Raw genomic sequence first — 22,737 nt, forward strand, 5'->3', positions numbered from 1 at the left:
AATCATAACACTACATGTATTACATTTAATAAACACTTTCCCCCAGATATATAAGGTATTTTCCTGCATCAGGAACAAACCAAAAGCATTTTGATTTACATTATAAATGATGAATTGGATTCTTGGAGTGAGAGAATCAGTGGATTAATTAGAAATTAATTGCATTTAACATGCTTCCCCAAGTTGTGGTTGATAGACTTTATGTTACATATTTAAATACTATTGGCAGATAACAAAACAGGACTAATTTTAACTAATTTTCTTGTTTCAAGTGTGACAATTTTAACATAAGATCTTTTGTTTCACCTTGCTTTTTTTTAAAAAAAGGCAGCCCATCTCCGGAATCTGAAAAGATCTGTGGATTAATGCAGTCAAACAGTGGTAGATGGGTGAATAATAAATGTGATGAAAAATTTGGATACATTTGCAAAAAAGATAACTCTTCAGTAGATGTTCCAGTTATCCCTACAGGTAGGCACCTAACTGGAAATTGATGTTTAACTGTATAAATAATATTACACTGATTTAATTAGGGTTCCAATGTATAAAAATTATCACATGATTGTGCTAGGTTTTGATCACAGTGGTACTACAACCTGTAACTATTTATGGGCCCTACTTGGAGAAATATTGGCTGAGTGGTGTGGAATGGAATAATTTGATAGAAGAAATGCAGTATTATTTAAAATGTCTGTCAGTACTTATCTCTGTCAAGTTCCCAGGGCAATTTGAAGTTTGAAGGTATATGCTGTAGATGTCGTAATGATTTGTGGGCTGGTTAATAGAGAGAAGATTCCTATTTAAAAAATGATCCCCTTGTAGGTTTAACTGTGAAAGATATGTAAGATATAAATATAACTGAAAAAGAATTGTAAGACACAAGTAAAAAGGTAAAGGTTTCCCCTGACGTTAAGTCCAGTCATGTCTGACTCTGGGGGTTGGTGCTCATCTCCATTTCTAAGCCGAAGAGCCAGCGTTGTCCGTAGACACCTCCAAGGTCATGTGGCTGGCATGACTGCATGGAGCGCTGTTAGATAATAAAAAATCAGGAGTTGAAGCTAAATCATTGCTAGCTCTTTTTATTAAGTATGTAGACAAGGTCAAAATCTGGAGTAGCTTCAGAAAGAAGCAAAAAGTATATAGCAATCATTCCAATAATCAAATATTCTATGGAAAGTTCCATTATTACAAAAGTTTTTAACAGGATGTAAAAAGAATGTGTTACTTCAAACTTCAGGTATATATTTCCAATATATGGAAGAATGTATTTAAGAACTGCATATAGACCATGCTATTATCTTTTCTTAACACAAAATTCATTATTGCTATCTTTTTAGATGGCTTAAAGCCAATTAAGTGTCTCGATGGCTGGGTTGCCTATGCAGGCCATTGTTACCTTCTTAACAGAAATCTTAAGACATGGAAGAATGCACTACTGTACTGTCGAAAGGCGGGTGGTGATTTAATAAGTATGCACAACATTGAAGAATACAGCTTCGTGATTTCTCAGCTTGGTTACAGTACGTATATCCAGAACATTCTGGCCACATTCATGTATAGTTCTGTGTGTATATAATTTTTTATTTAAAAAAAAACAATTGGAAGCAAGTGCATTTTACTGAAGCTCTTGCATATTTGGGTTACTCTCTTGACCTAAGAACATGCACTTGTTAATATTCATAATTTTCATATCAATAGTACGTTCCACAACTAAGCATTGGCTCGGGAGTGGATTTGAATGCTTATGGTACTTTTGAAACTGCAAATTGTTAATTATATACTAAACCTTTTCCCAGTGTGTTTCCTATCTTCCCTATTGGCAGGAAGAGCATTGGAGGGCACATACATTCTCTTATAGTATCCATAAGACATGGAATTGGTAATTAAATGCTGCTGAATTGTAACAAAAGTTTTGTTAGCTGTAGACAAACATGTCTTATTGCAGTGGTTCTCAACCTGTGGGTCCCCAGATGTTTTGGCCTTCAACTCCTAGAAATCCTAACAGCTGGTAAACTGGCTGGGATTTCTGGGAGTTGTAGGCCAAAACACCAGGGGACCCACAGGTTGAAAACCACTGCCTTATTGGATTGTGGTTTTTCATGGTCTCCTACTTTTGCCACTGTACACCCATAAAGCTGTCAATCAGACAATTCTGTTCAAGTAACAGACTCTTGCAGCCCAATATAAAACATGCATTTATGTTCTTAGACCCAACAGACCTTCTGTGGATAGGACTGAATGACCAGAAGACTGAAATGTATTTTGAATGGAGTGATGGTACTCCAGTAAGCTTTACCAAGTGGCAGCGAGGAGAACCCACACATGTAACTAATGTGCAAGAAGATTGTGTTATCATGAGTGGCGAGGTAAACAAAAGGCATCCCAATCTATTGGGCAAAGGTGTATTTCCTTTGCATTTTATGTTGTATGATAGCTTTGTCCAGAAATAATCTTTTTCTTAATCTTTTTGGGAGTAATGAACTCCTTTCAGAAAGTTGTGGACCTCTTTCACAAAAAAATTATATATCAGTATAACAAAGTAATAGAAAATCCTTACTTTGTTAAGACTAACTAAATATCATGCATAGACAAGGAGTCCATGGGTTATAGCTTAAGAACACCAGGTTTAGATAGCTAGCTGACAATTGATTATCTCATGTAACAATTTCCTCTGCTCGTAGTCCAGTTTGTACAACCGTATCTACAACTATAATGATGGCGCAACGGGTTAAACTGCTGAGCTGCTGAACTTACTGATCGAAAGGTTGGCAGTTTGAATCCAGGGAGTGGGTTGAACTCCTGCTGTTAGCCTCAGCTTCTGCCAACTTAGTAGTTCGAAAACATACAAATGTGAGTAAATAAATAGGTACTGCTCTGGAGGGAAGGTAACAGCACTCCATGCAGTCATGCTGGCCACATAACCTTGGAGGTGTCTATGGACAATGCCGGCTCTTTGGCTTAGAAATGGAGATGAGCACCAGCCCCCAGAGTCAGACACGACTATAATTAATGTCAGGGGAAAACCTTTACCTTTACCTTACAACCATAAGAGTAGATAAACTTTGTTGTTGTTATTTGGCATCAGATTTACTTCAATTTATAGGGACCCTATCACTAAGAGACACCCAAGATCCTAGGCTATTCTAGACTAAGAACTTCATCCCATAAGGGGTGGGGGGAATCACCTTATTTACTATAGTGTTCAGTTCCATTATAAGGAAAATGGATAATATATTCACCGCATCACATGCAGTGTTCTTTTGTCCATTTTAGCAGTAATCCTCCATATTCTGTGTAATCACATGAGTGAGTGCAGTTCATGCTCATACAGATTTCTGTTTGTTTTAATTTAAAAAGCGGAAACCTCAGAATTGTGGAAGTCCAAAATCTAGGTCTTAAAAGGAGGAAAATATAGCTACAGTGAACTAGTAATATATCAAAATTGCACAATTCCTGAAGAATAAATTATTTTAATATATTACTGTAAAAGTGTCATGCAAGAGGATTAATGATGAGAAAAGGAGCATCAAGGTACATTTCAAGACCACCCAAATAAACACCCACACTTTGACATCACTACAATGATCTAATACTGGAAATCTGATAGTTCCCATCCCATGTTAAAATAAGTGCTTCTAGCCATTTCTGTACAAATTGGGAGCTCTGAAGATGATTGCTCCCTGACTCCAAAACCTCAGTGTTTGCAAACTTTAAAAACAGTTTAGAGACGGAGTCCCACGAGGAACAGCTGGAAGTAGTCTTGTGTCACATACAGTTCAGTCTCACTTATCCAACATAAACGGACCAGCAGAACGTAGGATAAGCAAATATGTTGGATAATAAGGAGGGATTAAGGAAAAGCCTATTAAAAATCAAATTAGGTTATGATTTTATAAATTAAGCACCAAAACATCATGTTATACAACAAATTTGACAGAAAAAATAGTTCAATACACAGTAATGTTATGTTGTAGTTACTGTATTTACGAATTTAGCACCAAAATATCACAATATATTGAAAACATTGATTACAAAAATGCATTGGATAATCCAGAACGTTGGATAAGTGAGTGTTGGATAAGCGAGACTCTACTGTAATGAGGTCCATGGGACTCCGTCTTTAAAGTGTTTTTAAATTGTGTAGAAATGGGTGAATCCTGTTGAGGTCATTATACACACCTAATTCTAATTCTGTTTGCCATATGGGGAAAATACTTCTGTGTGTCAACAGTTTTATCCCAATCCTGTTCAGAAAATAAGCCCTGAAATTTCTCAAGAGGCAGCTTTATTAACCAGTTTGAGGAACCATGGTTGAACGGAAGCTTTTAGTAACTAAGAATACACCAGCAAATGGATAGGAAATGTCCAACAAAATCTGAGGAGTCAGATGGGTTGACAAGTAAGATTTCTGAACTCTGATGCACGACTGTTAGTATTTTTCCTCTCACACTTGACAAGATATCGGTCTCATTTTTTTCTTATTGATTTGTGTTGTGGATTCCAGCAGAGGACATATATTACAGACATAGCATTTTGTGCATTTGTCCAACTCATGTAAAACAGAGTGTTTTTATTAGCAAAACGTTTTCAAATATTGCCTCCAAAGAGTGTCAAGATAATGTATCCCTTTCTTATGATATTTTTGCATGTCCAGAATGGATACTGGAGTGATAATTTCTGTGATGAAGAATTGGGCTACATCTGTAAAAGTAAACCATTGCTAAGTGTTCTGGATGAACCTGAACCTGTTGATCCAACGTGCCCCAAAGTAAGTCCATAGCAAACTGTATAGATGTTTAAGAAAATGACTTTTAAAGAACTTCTGCTAGTATTGAACATCAATGCGCTTGAAGTTTGTAGTATGTAGAATAGTAAAAGCTCTCCTTTCTGGGTGCATTCAGCCTTCTCTTTCCATTCTTAGTGATATATCACTGTTCTGGGTCCATCATGTGCAGCTTTTCTCCCCCAACTTCCTCACTTCTTTCATATTTTCCCTGCTGGATAAAAAAAAGATAATACTATTGTTTAGAACAGGGCTTCTTAATTTTTTGCCACTCGCAACCCCTTTCTGCCCAAGAAACTTGTATGTAGCCCCAGGTATATAGGTATGTAAAACTGGTATAAAAATCAAGCATTTATTGATAATAAACCAGGATTTGCAAGGCTTGCTAAACAGGCTGATTTTCCTTGGATGAAGCAAAGTTGAAACATTTCTGCGGCAAAGTCCACTTCCCAGTAACACTGCACTTTGTTGCTAACAGAGTCTTGTAAATGTCTCAAACAGAACCTTTTACTGTTAGTAGTAGTAATAATAATAATAATAATAATAATAATAATAATAATAATAATAATAACTTTATTTTTATACCCCACCTCTATCTCCCCAAAGGGGACTCAGGGCGGCTTACATAGGGCCAAGCCCGAATAAAAACAATAGCAATATAAAACACAACAATAGACAAAAAACATGCACAATTATAAAAATTTAAACATTAGCCAATAAAAACAAATGACAAGAACTAATAAGAACTAATAAGAATTGTTCCCAAATGTTGTACAGCCCTCATTTTCTCTTATGGGACCGCATTTGGGGTCAGGGCCCACAATTTAAGGAGCAGTGGTCTAGAGCCATTGTTCCCAACTTTTGACATTTTGGACTTCACCTCCCAAAATTCCCAACAGTTGGCCAAGCTGGGACTTTTGGGAATTGACATTCCAGAGACCACGACCACTGACAAGGAGCATTTCCAGTGATGCAGATGTGTTTTCATTTGTCTTCCCATTGGTACTTTACACTATTCCAAAAAGCATTTTACATACACAGTGCAAAGAAGCATTACATCAGTGTTAAACCCTTGTGCTGGCAGAACTGCTGACGGACAGGTCAGCGGTTCGAATCCAGGGATAGCGGGTGAGCTCCCTCTGTCAGCTCCAGCTCCCTATGTGGGGACATGAGAGAAGCCTCCCACAAAGCTGGTAAAACATCAGAACATCCAGGCATCCTCCGGACAACGTCTTTGCAGATGGCCAATTTTCTCACACCAGAAGCAACTTGCAGCTTCTCAAGTCGCTCCTGACAGAAAGCAGTAAAGAGATGTTCAAGCCATGACTTTTATGTCTCTAACTGTAAAGAAATGTCCAAGCCATGACTTACATCACTAATATGCTTGTGGGGGGGGGGGGGGGGGGGACAAAATTGTGCAGTCCTTGTGGTTCATCATGATGTCCATTTTAGGCCAATTCCTGCATAAATTGGTATGATTATGCAATATTTGAAATGAAACAAAAACTATGTTAATGTTGAAGTAACCTGGGACTAATGGTTCTTTTCCATGGGCAGGGTTGGAAAAGGCATGGTTTTTATTGTTACTTCACTGGAGAGACCACTAAAACGTTTTCAGAAGCAAAGACGTTCTGCGAAGCAACCAAGGGATTTCTGACTTCTGTGGAGGACAGGTATAGAAAAGAAAGATTTACTATAGTTTAAGAGAAAAGGGACAAAATAAATGCATGTTGATATTGATAAAAGAATAGCAATATCTAGCATGTACAATTCTATATCAAGCCAATCTATAACAGAGTTTGCTTAGTGAACTGATCTGGAAGCATAGGAACTTCCCTTTTACTGTTTGTGCTTCATGAATATACTAGGCTATGCATTTTGCATGTATGAGAATTGGACCATGCTAAATATCCAGTTTTGGTCCAACAATCTAAGATGTTTAAAAAAACTACTGCTGTTTTAACACACACATTTCTTTTTCCACATTCCAGATATGAACAGGCCTATTTGACTAGTCTAATTGGGCTGCGTTCTGAAAGATATTTTTGGATAGGCTTCTCAGATGTAGAGCAGCCAGGGACATTCAACTGGACCAATGGAGAGAAAAGTTTGTTCAGCCATTGGAATTCAGAAATGCCCGGTACGTACTGCAAAGGTCTACAGAGATTGTGGAAAGACTTATTATTTTGGGAGTAGAGGCAAGTGGTATTTATATGGAGACAACTTCAATGTAACTGGCTCCTGTCTTGTATCCCAAAAAGGGCAACGTCCTGGCTGTGTGGCCATGAGAACAGGAACGGCAGCTGGATTATGGGATGTTGTGGACTGCAAGGAGAAGGCAGCTTTCCTCTGCAAACAATGGGCAGAAGGTGTGACACCCCCTCCTGTCCCACCAGTAACTGTCCCACCTCCATGTCTAGATGGATGGACCCCAAGCCCAACTAGGAATGTGTGCTTCAAAGTAAGTGCACAGATTTTCTGATGCAAAGTTATTCCTTCTTCAGACAGTGAAGCAAAGATGGAAACATGGAATTTAGAAGTGTTTTACCAGCTGCAAGATTTTGTTGAGATGAGGATTTGGCAGTTTAGAAATGGCTCTATTCAGAGTGGACCAATTAAGGATGTGTTAGGTTTGTCCCAGTCTTGAAGAGTATTGTTTACTTGAAACGGTACAATTTCCATATATTTATTTATTTACAGTATTTCTATTCTGCCCTTCTCACCTCAAAGAGGATTCAGGGCAAATCACAATGCACATATACATGGCAAACATTCAATGCCATTGGACATATGACATATAGAGACAGACACAAAGGCAATTTAACATTCCAGCTTCCAGCTTCATGAGGATATGCTCACTTCTGGCCACAGGGGGAGCTGCTGCCTCACCGTCCACTTGTGACACCGAGTCCTTGATGGAGTATTTTCTCATTCTTCCACACACTGTTGGAAGATTTTATGCTGTCATCGATTAGTTAAATTAGCCTCCCCGCATAAAGCAGTACCTAAATTTCCTATTCTACAGATGCAACTGTCTTTCGGGCTGCATAGATCAACAGCAAGCTAGACTGTTAATGGTCGAGAGCTTACTCTGACCTGGGCTGGCTTTGAACTCATGACCTCTTGGTCAGTAGTGATTTATTGCAGCTGGCTACTAACCAGCTGCTCCACTGTTTTAGAGAACTGTGATGTGGAATGCAAAATACTAATGTATAAATGATTTAATCAATACAAAGGCATGTATAAAACATTATATCCCCCTTAAAAAACTCATAATCCAAATTATCCTTGGATCAAAAATTGAACCCACATTGTATGGCTTTATCGTAGAAATGTTTCAAGTCTGACTTCTCACTGGGAAAATTAAGGATTATTCATAATCTAATTACATTAGTTTATAGCTTGAAATTAATTCAGAATCTTTTTAATGTCCCCATTTGTGACAAGTACAGTTGCCGCATTGGCACAGCGGGTTAAACTGCTGAGCTTGGAACTTGCTGACCAAAAGGTTGGCAGTTCAAATCTGCGGACAAGATGAGCTCCCATTGTTATCCCTAGCTTCTGCCAACCTAGCAGTTCGAAAACGTGCAAATGTAAGTAGATCAATAGGTACCACTTCGGTGGGAAGGTAACAGCGCTCCATGCAGTCATGCCAGCCACATGACCTAGGAGATGTCTATGGACAACGCCAGCTCTTCAGCTAAGAAATGGAGATGAGCACCAACCCCCAGAGTCGGACTCGACTAGACTTAAAGTCAAGGGGAAACCTTTACCTCTCCCTTATAAAGTTGTCTTTGTAGTTAAGGTACGTACCTTAAGCCAAGGTGGGGAAACAAAGAAGGAAAATGGAAAAATTAAGAGGGGGGTACTTTATAAAGAACCTGCTACTTAAAACATGTTTTATACATTTAGAACTTTAATGAAAAATATCTTAAGAAAACATGGTTTGAAGCAAGAGATTTTTGTAGAGAAATTGGAGGAGACTTGGCTTCTATTCACAACGAAGAAGAACGACGGGCAGTAGCGTGAGTTTCACAAAATGCTTATTTCTTTACACTGTCTGAAGAGTAAAAGGAGTTCTGACCCAATTCATGAGTTAGCCTTATATACAAGCAGCACAACTCTGTGCATATTGATTCCATAATATGTTCTAATGCATTCAGTGATGTTTTTCTTGGGAAAAAGTAGTTAGGATTGCAGCTGAAGATAAAAGTACACTGATTGTTGAGATTGGCATCAAATTCTGCCAGTTTTGTAAGCTGCCCTGAGTCCCTTCGGGTGAGAAGGGCGGGATAGACATGATAGGAATAAATAAAAATAAATAAATAATAGGATTGGCTGCATGATGATGATGAAAATTTTTATAGAAATTCAAACTTCCAAAGAAGAAGAAGTGTTTTTAACTAATAGTTCATGTTTTATTTTAATATTTTTCTGTTCTCACCTTGATCCATATGGAAAGGTGTAAAATATTGATGATGATGTTGATGATGATGATAATAATACATGAACAGTCAGTTTTATGCTATATACTGTTAAAAACTAGTTTAAAATAGCATATAAAAGCAATGCATTTAATAATGATGTAAAATTTATAATTTAAATATATAATCTAAAAAAGAATCTGGATAGGACTGCCATAAGAGAATTAGCCTTCAATAGAAATAATCATAATCATCATAATAATGACAGACTATTTAGGTTAGTGTGGTGTTTCATCAACCTGTGGGCATCTATATAAAGCACCCAGTCTTAATCCGGTTGCACTCTGGATTAAAATGGTGCCAAACTAGCTTTGACGTGGCTGGACTGTGGGGCCAGTGTCCCACTTGAGAGGCAGCTGACATTGCCTCTGTCTGGCCGCAATGTGGCTTGGAACCTCCATGTTCCATGTCAGTTCTGAACTATATTTTGTGCCTGTGTAGAACTGTAGTTGGAGAGCCTGGCCACTGTTATATAAATAAAAATGCAATACTGAATATTATTACTATTCAGATGTCATGGCAAAGATGTTTTGGACCAGGATTTCTGAGAGTTGTAGTCCAAAACACCTGGGGACCCACATGTTGGGAAACACTGCCCTAGTGAAAGGCATAAGAATTCCCAGCAAGATTTTTTTTAAAAAAAATAATAATAACCCTATTGGAAATATTTAACGCTGCAATCTCATAATAATTCAGATGCAAAAATTACCCCGGTCTATTCACAGCAAAAGATTTTACTTTTCTGCATTTTATAGAGAAGTAAATGTTATCTGTTTCAATGGGTCCATCTCCATTTTAAAATTCTAAATTTCACAAAGTTAATCTGTTGTTTACATATTTTTTTAAACCAACAGCTTGAATTCAACTGTCTCAATATACATGTGGAAGGGAGTTTCCAAAATTTTGAATGATGGGATCCACTATATTTTTCTAATATACAACTGAATGTGATGGAGATAATAATAATAATAATAATAATAATAATAATAATAACAACAACAACAACAACAACAACAACAACAACAAACAGTCAAAGAAGAAGAACATGCCCTAGCAGAATATGTAAAGCAACGTGAAGAACCTGCTTTGATTGAAGTAAAAAATCAGAAACTCCTCAAAGCACGGCAGACAAAAAACCAGTACAAGAAAACCGCACTACAAACTAGAGCTGGCAGCTGGCACAACAAAACATTGCATGGAAAGTTCCTTGACAAAATTGAAGGAAAAGCTGATAAGGAGAAGACCTGGCTCTGGCTCACGAATGGGACACTGAACAAGGAGACAGAAGGCCTGATCCTTGCAGCCCGGGAGCAAGCCATCATGACAAATGCAATTAAGGCCAAGATTGAAAAATCAGCTGATGACCCAAAATGCAGACTGTGCAAGGAAGCTGACAAAACCATTGATCATATCCTCAGCTGCTGTAAGAAAATCGCACAGACAGACTACAAACAGAGGCACAACTACGTGGCCCAAATGATTCATTGGAACTTATGCCTCAAATACCACCTCCCAGCAGCAAAGAACTGGTGGGATCACAAACCTGCAAAAGTATTGGAGAATGAGCATGCAAAGATACTGTGGGATTTCCGAATCCAGACTGACAAAGTTCTGGAACACAACACACCAGACATCACAGTTGTGGAAAAGAAAAAGGTTTGGCTCATTAACGTTGCCATCCCAGGTGACAGTCACATTGATGAAAAACAACAGGAAAAAATCAGCCGCTATCAGGACCTTAAGATTGAACTTCAAAGACTCTGGCAGAAACCAGTGCAGGTGGTCCCGGTGGTGATGGACACACTGGGTGCCGTGCCAAAAGATCTCAGCCGGCATTTGGAAACAATAGACATTGACAAAATTACGATCTGTCAACTGCAAAAGGCCACCCTACTGGGATCTGCACGCATCATCTGAAAATACATCACACAGTCCTAGACACTTGGGAAGTGTTCGACTTGTGATTTTGTGAAATGAAATCCAGCATATCTATCTTGTTTACTGTGTCATACAATAAAATAATAATAATAATAATAATAATAATAATAATAATAATAATTTTATTTTTATACCCCGCCCCATCTCCCCGAGGGGACTTGGGGCGGCTTACATGGAGCCAAGCCCAGGCAAAACAAACAATATAAAACACAACAATAAAACAAATCAATCAACAATAAAGCAAGTCATAAAACAAATGAGGTCACATAAAACAAACATGCCTGATAAAATCCTGGGTTGGCTCCTAAAAAAATGTATATGGTGCCTCCTATGCTACGGCTTATGCAAATCTAGCAAAGTTGATATGTTCCATTTAGGACTATGTAATGCCCCCACATCACATTTTATAATTTTGAGGGGTTGCATGTATACACCCTTAGCAGAATTGAAGTTTCCAGTAGTAGAGAAGAGAAACTGTGCTTTGACAAAAGCAAGCAATGGGTTGCTGCACAGAGATAGCAGCAATTTGATCACCTTACATAAAATTGTAATTTAAGATGGCATTTGTAACTCTGATTAAAATCATTATTATACCATTTGTTCATAAATATGAATGTATTTCCTTAGCTTTCAAATAATTGCCATATCTATTAAAGCTCTTAAAGGGTATATAACTTTTGGGCATGTTTTTAGTCTTTTTTGTTTATATTTTAGGGGTTATGGTGATGATTTCTGGATTGGTTTAAATACTTTAGATCCTGAGAAAGGATTGGCTTGGACTGATGGATCTCCTGTAAGTAAATTATTACGACTGGTATATTTATGGTATAACTATTAATCCAACAGTGTCAATGTTGGATTGGAAAACGGAAACAGAAGAGCCCACACACTTAATCACTAACGTCAAACACATATTTCAATCTCTATAATTATTTACAGAGCCTCAATTTTAATAGTAATAATAGTGTAAATAATAATAATAATAATAATAATAATAATAATAATAATAGTAATAATTGTTACCCACCTCTCCTCACAGCTCGAGCGGGATACAACACAGTGAAATGCACACATAAAACAGAATACCATTTAATTACATATATCAAAATACATAAAACAAAGATTTAAAGTTTTTTTAGCCCACACTGAATTATTACATCTAGTTTTAAGAGGGCCAAGAACACTATCATTTTACAATGCTCTTTTCACATTAATGAAAGAAGGAATCTCTGTATCGCCCCTTTGTTTCACCATCACATTGTAGTGCACATCGGGATGCCGTCCTGTTAGATTTTGCTTTTGTTCTCACAAACTGAGATCATACTCTATACCCCAAGGTTTCCCGTTGTGCCTCTTATAGAAGAACATTACTATCAGTGGGTGCTTGATTTTAGAAACCTTTCTCAGTGAGTGTTCATTATCTCAGATGTCATACAAAGATTTCCCATATTGGCATAAAAATGTCAGTAGAAATATGAGATGCGATGTACCAGAGCTGCTAAAAAAGTGAACTGGAAAGATCTGTTATGTAAGGGTTAGTAAAGGGTAAATTAGTAAAGAGGTGCTTGTTTGAAAGAAGCTAACATGAAAAAGCTATGCATTTTCCCCTTTGTTTTTTTGCTTTACCACCTTGGTGCCTGACTTAACGGTGTATGATATGAAGAAACTGTTGAATATTAACTATGAGTACATGGAAAGTAGGACCAAAAATACAGTATTTAATTACACAAACTATAGATGGGGTACTGAGAGTAGAAGAGGTCACATATAGATATTTTCAGGATGATGTCCTGAAATCATTTTTAACGCTTTCTCCCGGATCGTATGGGCAGCTTTGTTGATGTCAGCATAACACACCTGTAAATGGTCAGGACCTCAATTAATGATGACCATTAGGCTTGGGCCTGAATCAGTGTGAACAAAAATGATTTGTAATATTTGGTGGTCTATTTCATATGGGGAGGAAGGAACCGAAAGGAGGGAGGAGGGAGAAGGAGGGAACCAAAAAGCTCGGCAAAACGAATTAAGAGTATTGGATTTTATTGACTACTGGAGATGATGAGTTAAGTCTGCAATATATCTGAGGTAAGGGTTTGCCGTGTGGCCCCTGGAGAAGATGAGATTATTGCAGCATATTTTTCTCCCTATTATGGTAAAAACATAAAATAATTCTAAAAAATCAGTAGATTGGTGAATTGTTTTGAAACTTGGCAGGTCTGCAATTGGAAATGGGGTCTAAAACTAAGGTAGGTTTCATGCAGATAGGCCTAAAAATGACTGAGGATTGAGCTTTTAAAGTTTCCTTTTTTAGCCAATGGGCCAAATCTGCCAACACCCCTCCCGATTCGAGTAACTTCCCGATAAACAGAATGAGGGGTTAGCCAAATATGGACCCCAAAACAGCACGGCTTTTGGCCGAATTGTACACCTCTAGTGACCATCAAATGGGGCCAAACCATTTTTGGTCTGACTGGCCTGTTTAGACCCTTTTTGCAGCACTGTTGTGGATCAGGAGCAGAGTGTGTGAACAGATCTGTGAATTCTAAGGCTGGAAGGGAGCATTTTTGCTCCAGCTCAGTCCCAGATTATGATGTATATGTAGATGGACCATATATTACTGTAAGTATATCTCTTTCCCAAGTATTACTGCTGTTGATTTTAGAAAAACCATATGAAACAGAATTTGACTTCTTTATTTATAGGTAGACTATCAATTTGGAATTGACTGGTCATCACTTTCCCAAAGAAACAAACCAGGTTGCAAAATAATAACGAGATATGGATACTGGACAATGGTCTTGTGTGACTCTTTGAAGAAGTGGATTTGCCAATTAAAAAGGGGTGAGACAAATACCCCCTGTTTATTAAACAAAAAAAAAAGAGCTTCCTTTGCAATGATTTTAATGTGTCCATGATCTTTTCAGAGAAGAGTTGAAAAAAATGCTCAACGTCAACTGCATATAATCTGCATTACAGAGTTCAAAATCTTAAATTTTATATCATTTCGCATAATAAACTGTAATACATTTCCTACTCTAGTACACTGAAAACATTGTGAACATGGGGAGAAAGATGTTACTAGTTCTGGTTAGCTTATTATGTTTGTTGTATATCTTTAAGTTGTGACTGATGGTGACTTTCAGGTGAACCTATGATGGGATTTCTTGGTAAGAATTGTTCAGAGGTGGTTTGCTATGTCTACCTCTGAGACTTCCCCAAGAATTTCCTGATGGTAAAAGCTGTTTGGTAGTGCAATATGTTGCCTCGGAGGATGGTGAAATCTCCTTCTCTGGAAGTTTTTAAGCAGAGGCTGGATGGCCACCTGTCAGTGGTTTTGAATGTGTGTTTCTGCATAGCAGCGAGTTGGGCAAATGGTCTCTTCCAATTCAATGATTCTATAAAATCACCCAGTGGTTTCCATCTTTGAACGGGAATTTGAATCCTGGTATCCAGAGTCTTTGTCCAACACCAAAACCACTGTGACTCTCATCATACCATTTGTAACATTAATATGTACAGAATATTATAAACATATTAAACATTGGAAACTTTTCTACTATTTAATTACTTACCGTTTACAAAATGATATAGATGGAACTTGGTTATTTTATAACGAATACTTATTCGATTTTTCAGGTGCACCTTTTATAAAAGAACCAACTGATACTTTTGGTATGTTGGATTATTTCATATACAATTTTTATAATGTATGTAACTTGCACTGAAAACTTACAATAGCAATGTATTCGTGTAATTCCTTATTTTCTTTTGCAGACTATCTTTTCAAGACCATTGAAGATGGCTGGATTGCTTATAAAAGCAATGAGTATTATTTCAGTAATATCACTGTGCCTGCAGAAAAGGCCCAAGAAATCTGCAGGAAGCATGGTGGTCGTCTCACAGTCATCGAGAATGACGATGAAAGAAGATTTCTGTGGAAATATGTAAGAAATACATACTATAATAATAGCTATATAATATTAAAACATCATGATGATGATGATGATGATGATGATGATGATGATGATGATAGGGATAGGTTTCTCGCCGTATTTATTTTCTATTCTTCTTTTGCACATTTTAGAATACCTTCTATGGAAAGCAACATGATTCTTATATTGGCTTAATTGTGGGTCTGGATGGAAAATTTGCGTAAGTGAACAATACTTAGATTTAAATCCATTTCTCTTTAAAAAAAATTTAAATGAAAAGATCTTCATATAAAACCGTAACACAAAGCTGTTAAGAAATGGAGCAGAATTCACTAGTAGTTCAATCCTCATTGAAAGCCTTCTGAATTATGCTCTTAAGACACCTCTGATGTTATTTCCAGGAAAATGCACCTAGGAATAAAGTGGAGGGCAATATAGCTGGAACAGGAACATGGTGTGTTCCCAGGTTTTTTCCCTTTCTCTCCCAATTTTCTTTCCACAATTGGCTTCAGTGAGTTTTCAAGAAAATATTAATGTTTAGAACTGATTTGACTCAAATAACATAATCTGGCAAATGAGAGAAAATGCTAGTTCCTCCACAACAGATTGCATGGAAAGAATGGTATAGATGGGCGAAGGACAACTGGATCGTCACCAGAGTAGGTCCAAAGTGGTCTTAATTTCTTTCTTTCATCTTGTAGTATGTTTCTTAATTTGCTATAACATGTGACACAATAGCAATGAAACTAACAAGCAATCATAACTTTAGGAAAGCCACAAAGGAGTTGTTAAATAATGCCATATAGGAAAAATCCTAATTTTACCTAAATAATGCCCCACATACATCAAGTAGGACATTTCAATATTCTCAGTCTATTTCATTTATGAATGGTACATGTGAATTCAAGAGTTAAATCTTGAAATCCATAGACTAGACTTTTCTTGGATAAAAGATCTTGACCCTAAGATCTTCTGGGGAGGCCCTTCTCTCACTCCCACCTCCGTCTCAAGCACGTTTGGTGGGGATGACCCCCGACTCTTGGTAGTGACCCCCGAGTCCGGAACTCGCTCCCCAGGGAGATTAGACTGGCTCCTTCATTGTCCACCTTCCGCTGGAACCTAAAAATATGGATGTTCCCGTGCGATTTTGAGTGAAGAGGCCACCAGCCATGTATCTTGTTTACAAACTCGTGCTGCACTTTATTATTCCCCCCCCCCCATTTTATAGGTTTTAGTGTTTTAACATAATTGGTTCCTTGTCCTTCCCCACCCGTTCCTATCTTATTCATGGACCTTACTCAGAGTTTTTGCACTAACCACCCTCTGTATGAAGCAATTGATGTCTAAATTTTACGTAATTGTCATGTTATGTTGTTTTAGAACTGTGTTATTATATTGTGTTTTAAATTTATGGATTATATGTTAACTTATGTTGTGGTTGGGTTGTTTTCCCATGTAAGCCGCCTCGAGTACCTTCGGGGAGATGGAGGAAGGGTACAAGAATAAAGTTATTATTATTGTATTATTAAAAGAGCAAGTACAAAGAAACATCAAATACAGTATACATACAGTAGATACAATAGAATAATGTTGTTCTATTTAATATTGTTGTGTAATTTTGTTTAGCTGGTTGGATCGATCTCCAGTGACATATACAGCCTGGGCCCCTGATGAACCCAACTTTACAAATGATGATGAAAATTGTGTGGTTTTGTATTCAGGCACAGGCAAGTACACCAATGTAATCCCTATGATATGTGTGCTTGTGGGAATGGGGCAAGGGATGAATAAATATATAGAACGGTTATCACACAGTAGGCTGGTCCATATTTAGTCTCTCAAAGAGGAGACCCACTGAAATCTTTGGAACATAAGTTAAGCATGACAGTTACATTCATTAAAATAAGTTGGCCTTAATTTAAACTGATTCTAATAGATCTACTGTATGTGTAAAGAAATCTGAAACCTATTGGATTCATAGTCAAAAATGTTTTTTCCATCTATACGTGTATATTGAAAGAATGGAAAATTCTTTGCATATCCTCATGAAGTTTTTAGGCACTTTAACGATTAGCAAATATTTCATAGATTTAGGCCACTTCACCCTTCAGTATATAATTTCCATATTGTGACAGGAATCTCTTTGTGAACTATGTCAGTTGAGCAAACTTCTTTTTCCAGGGATTGCAGACTTTTTTCCCAGGGTTCCAATGAGGAACATTATCTGCCAACTCTGAGAAGCTTAACTTTCCAGGGCCTTATGTCCTGACTGAAGCACCTACAGTTTTTGTCTGTCTTCAACTATCATCAATGCTAGTGTAGATCTACTGATGTGCACCACAAACAGAATGCACAAAAGTTTACACATTCTTATAATCCAGGCAGCCTCATGACTATAAGCCATTCACAGAATATACATCTGGAGAGTATAAACACCTTAAAGACTTACGTACATCTATATATATAAAAGTGTGATGGCATCACGGCGACCCACAAAACAACAAAACTACAGGCCCCCCAACCTCAAAATTTGACAACACAACCCATCATCCATGCCTCTAGGTTGATACAACAAAAAGAAAAGAAAAATAAAGTCCTAATTAGAGAGAGAGGAATAATTGCTTTTATCCAATTGCTGCCAGTTAGAAGGCTAAGCTCCTCCAACTTGGTCTCCTAGCAACCCAATAAAAAATAATAAAAAACAGTGTACAACAGTGTAAACAAAGAGAGCTTACAAAAGACTACACACTCTTACAAATTAAATTCTCTCTGTGTGTAAAAATAATTTGAAAATCATTGTGATTACAAGCAGTTTGCCACATATAGATCTAATACTTTATGATTTTATAGGCCATCTCTTTTATGCATCTTACGGCAATGTTTAACAGGTTCTAGTGGCATTTCCCTTACAAGTACTGACCACTGACCACACCCAATTCTACTTCATTTTAACCTGCAATTATTGACACATATAGCGGTTTGAACAGTGGACTACAACTCTGTAGATCAGGGTTTAATTCCTTGCTTGGCATGGAAACCCATTGGGTGACTTTAGGCAAGTGACAAATTCAACACCAATAACATTGTGTAAAGTAAGTGTGATGCTACACTAGCTATATACTAACTATATACATGTATAGTTTTGTTGTGGTTGCTGTTATTATTATTTCATATATAACAGCCTCCAGTGGCGCAGTGGGTTAAACCCTTGTGCCAGCATGACTGATGACTTGAAGGTTGGGTTGCTGACCTGAAGGTTGCCGGTTCGGATGCAACCCGGGGAGAGCATGGATGAGCTCCCTCTATCAGCTCCAGCTTCATATGGGGGCATGAGAGAAGCCTCCCACAAGGATGATAAAAACATCAAAAACATACCCTGGGCAATATCTGTGCAGATGGCCAATTCTCTCACATCAGAAGCGATTCGCAGTTTCTCAAGCTGCTCCTGACACACACACAAAAAATCTATAACATACACTTGAAACACTATTGGCTCTATTTTGTGTGGGAGAAGAGTGGTTTAAACTCACCAGTTAATAAAATATGTCTTTATTTAGGCTTATGGAATGATATAAACTGTGGTTCTCTGAATGGTTTCATCTGTGAGAGACACAACCGTTCTGCTGCTTTGCCTGTTGCTCCCACATCACCTGAACCCCTTGGAGGCTGTGCAGACGGCTGGCTTTTGTTTAATAACAAGGTAATAGTCACAAAAATTAGTCCAGTAACTTACTCTTTTCAAATATTGTACCATGCACACTGACTTTTAATATAAATTAATACACTGTTAATATTTATTTAATAAATATTTGTCTCCTATGCTGTTATTCTTTCATGATGGATGAGATCAAGGCTGATTTGACTCTTGACATAATTTGACGGAATTTCAAAGTTTGTTTTTCTTTTCCCCACAGTGCTTCCAAATATTTGGTTTACATGAAGAAGACAGGAAAAACTGGTCTGATGCACGTGCTGACTGCAAATCCCGAGAAGGAAATCTGGCCACTATACCAAGCAAAGCTGTTCAAGGTGTGCCTGGATAATTTAAAAAAAGATTGTTCATTTAGGTTTAAACATTTTTAAAATCCACGACTGCCTATTCAAATTAACTTCATAGCATTGGATAAGTCATAATGCGGCCTCTTCCTTCACTGCTTGGGTTGTGTGGCACACACACAGGAGGAGGTGGCAATTGGAGCAATGTTGGACTACCATAAATAAAGGCAATAACATAGTAGTACTATAATGATAAGGGAGCCCACGGAGGTGCAGCAGATGAAACCTCTGAGCTCCTGAATTTGTTGACCAAAAGGTCAGTGGTTCGAATCCGGGGAGCGGGGGTGAGCTCCTGCTGTTAGCCCCAGCTTCTGCCAACCTAGCAGTTCAAAAACATTCAGATGTGAGTATATCAATAGGTACCGCTATTGACTTGGAGGTGTCTACGGACAATGCCGGCTCTTTGGCTAAGAAATGGAGATGAGCACCACCGCCCAGAGTCGGACATGGCTAGACTTAATGTCAGTGGAAAACCTTTACCTTTACCGCAGTTATATGCCATAATAGCAGTATTATGGCTGAATTTAATTTTTTTATATAAAGAGTCCAATCATAACATAGGAAGCAGGGCAAACAAGGGGTTGAGAATAGCACTGAAGTATAGTGCAAAAGAAGAAAACAGTGGAAATTGCACTATTAAAGTGCAACTGTGCTGAAAATGCCAGCCTTCAGCCATCTTTGCAAATAGAACAGCTTGGAACAACTGACTAGTGGGATAAGCACTTAAAACATGTAGTCTTAAGTAGAAGATCCCATCTTTTTTCTCTGCCAGATGTACAATTCATCCTAATCAATTCTGTTTTCACTGCCTTTGGTCTGTGTATTGGTATAAATAAAAGGAGAATTATCTTAATCAATACATGTTTCTCCTTCTCCTGGGCTCAAGCAGTGCACTGCCATAAATGGCCCTTCTGCACAATAGCTCAAGTGATTTTAAAAAAATTATTGTTATTGTTACATTCTTGTAAGAATGCTAGCTTAGACTGGTGGGAGATGCAGTTATGATGGATCTAGAATTCCTCCTACCTATACCTATATAAAAGAATAAATGAAATACAATCTGCTGAGTTGAAGATTTCCAGTTTTACAGGACAAGTATCCTTTTTCTGAAATGCTTGAGACCAGAACTGCTCCATGTCTTAGACTTTTGTCTATAGATAAGGAGATATCTTTCAAATGGCACCTCAGTCTAAACATAAATTTATGTTTCGTATACCCCTTATATCCATGGCTTGAAGGTAATTTTGTACATACTATTTTTCCACAATTTTGTCAATGAAACAAAGTTTGTGTACATCAAATTATCAGAAAGCAAAGGTGTTACTATCTCAGCTATTCTTGTTGGCAGTTTAGGAGTATTTGGGATTTTGGAATTCTGGAAAAGGGATGCTCAACCTGTCCTCCCTTGAAGATGAGAAACATGTAGTTGCCAAAACTTTATAATAAAATGTTTCTTCTTTTTCATTCAGCTTTCCTCACAGTGCACATAAGAAGCATCCCAAGTGGCCCCTGGATTGGACTGAATGCTATTGCTTCATGGGGACGTTTTTTATGGACAGATGGAAGTGGCGTCTACTATACAAACTGGGACAAAAGATTACCATCCTTTTCTGTAAGACATTTTTGTGCCCTTGAATACAGGATTTATGTGTTGATGTATTAACTTCATTTATATCCTATCCCTCTCCAAATGGAACTCATAGCAACTCACACATGACTTGTAACAAAGTACAGGATTTTAAAGTAGGTTAATACACAATTTAAACGATGCCATGTTAAAACACAAACACTTTACAACAGTATGACAAAAATAGTTGAAAGCCAACGCAGCACACATAAAGCAATCCTTAACTCCTTTTTCACACAGCCACTTAGAATACATCTACATTGTAGAATTAATGCATTTTGAAACCACATCAACAGCCATGGCTGAATGCTATGGATCATGGGAGTTGTAGGTTCATGAAGTCTTTAGCCTTCTCTTTACCCACCAAATTGCAACTCCCAGGATTCTATGTTCAGTGGCAGTTAAAGTGGGGCCAAACTGCATTAATTCTATAGTGTAGATGCACCTTAAGTTACCTTCAATTGTTAAATTCAAATAAAAATATCTTTGCATGTGAAAAGAGACTGGAGGGAGGGGGAAATCAGCCTGAAAGTCCCATGGCTTGGGAACAGCAACTAAAAAGCCTCCTTGCCATGTTCTCCATTTGGTGAGGTACTTGTACAAGTGGTGGGATGAAGAGAAAATGAGCCCTAGAGAATCTTTAAACTCAGAAAGGATCAAATGTGAAGATACAGCCTTTCTGGATCCAAGCTGCATAGAGCTTTATCATTCCTGTCCAACATTCTGAATTGTGCCCCAAAATGAACTGGTAAACTAAGCAGTAAAGTTGTTTCAACACAAGAGTTACATATTCCATATAACTACCTCCAGTCATACGTTGACTTTGATATAGAGAGATGGTGTACAGAACATGGAACAAAGTTATGACCAAATTTCAAAATGCTGCTGGGATAAAATTGACCTGTAGTCAACTTCAGTTGGAATTAGGCCTATGCATTAACCACAGAGTTTAAATTAGACCTTTAATGTTGTAAATAAATATATCATTTAGGAAAATTTCGTCCTGTTGATCTTTGCCAGTGGGATAAAAACTAATGCAGGGATAGGGAAAATGTCTCATCTATATATTATTCTATTGCAATCTTCATTAGCTATGGCCATCATAGCTAGTGATGATCTCTGCAGTGGATGTAAGTCCCATAAGTCTAAATCTCAGCAGATCTCTTTATGACAATTGAACAATGGAAAGTTCTTCCATACCCAGATCACTGTAATCTCTCCTACCATAGAAAGCCAGTTCCAAAGTGTGGTCTGTATTATGAGTGGCTCCAGATATTATTTGGGACAGATCCATGATCATCATGGAAGGCATGAAGTCCTGAGGTGTTCTTAGTATGGATGTTGGCGTTGCCCAACACAAGTCTTAAATACCTCCATTGAGATCAACTTAATAGCTCAGGATATGAGACTTTTGAACAGTGGCATAGGTGGTACAGTAAGACAATTATTTATTATTTATTTATTTACAGTATTTATATTCCGCCCTTCTCACCCCGAAGGGGACTCAGGGCAGATCACATTATAACACACATAGGGCAAACATTCAATGCCCATAAACACATCAAACAGAGACTGAGAGACACACGCAGAGGCAAGTTAACGTTCTTCTGAGGGGATGTTCGATTCTGGCCACAGGGGGGAGCAGCTGCTTCATCATCCACACTGACGGCACTTCCTCATTCCAGGTCGTAAATTAGTTAATCTTGCCTCCCCACTTTATAAGTGGTACCTTATCTCCTACTTGATAGATGCAACTATCTTTCGGGTTGCTAGGTCAGCAACAAGCAGAGGCTATTTTTTATTTTTAATTGACGGGTGCTCACCCCGCCACGGGCTGGCCAATCCCAATTTCAGATACAGACACTCAAATCTAGTAGACTGTGGGATTGGATACCCAATGAGGGAGATAGAATTACA

General features: G+C 37.8%; 1 protein-coding gene across 1 annotated transcript in view; it reads left to right on the forward strand.

The window, feature by feature from the left end:
- Positions 1-22,737, forward strand: part of LOC100553515 (macrophage mannose receptor 1) — a 43,762-nt gene that overhangs the window by 9,262 nt on the left and 11,763 nt on the right. The window contains exons 5-21 of the mRNA XM_062957856.1: positions 328-471; positions 1,338-1,520; positions 2,209-2,366; positions 4,655-4,768; positions 6,341-6,456; positions 6,775-6,923; positions 7,045-7,244; positions 8,696-8,808; positions 11,920-11,998; positions 13,908-14,046; positions 14,842-14,877; positions 14,980-15,149; positions 15,290-15,357; positions 16,764-16,951; positions 18,671-18,837; positions 19,052-19,166; positions 20,663-20,805. Of these exons, the coding sequence (XP_062813926.1) occupies positions 328-471; positions 1,338-1,520; positions 2,209-2,366; positions 4,655-4,768; positions 6,341-6,456; positions 6,775-6,923; positions 7,045-7,244; positions 8,696-8,808; positions 11,920-11,998; positions 13,908-14,046; positions 14,842-14,877; positions 14,980-15,149; positions 15,290-15,357; positions 16,764-16,951; positions 18,671-18,837; positions 19,052-19,166; positions 20,663-20,805 (2,282 nt within the window). The remainder of the gene's footprint in view (positions 1-327; positions 472-1,337; positions 1,521-2,208; positions 2,367-4,654; positions 4,769-6,340; positions 6,457-6,774; positions 6,924-7,044; positions 7,245-8,695; positions 8,809-11,919; positions 11,999-13,907; positions 14,047-14,841; positions 14,878-14,979; positions 15,150-15,289; positions 15,358-16,763; positions 16,952-18,670; positions 18,838-19,051; positions 19,167-20,662; positions 20,806-22,737) is intronic.

Source organism: Anolis carolinensis, chromosome 6 (genome assembly GCF_035594765.1).
Source record: "Anolis carolinensis isolate JA03-04 chromosome 6, rAnoCar3.1.pri, whole genome shotgun sequence".
NCBI lineage: Eukaryota > Metazoa > Chordata > Lepidosauria > Squamata > Dactyloidae > Anolis > Anolis carolinensis.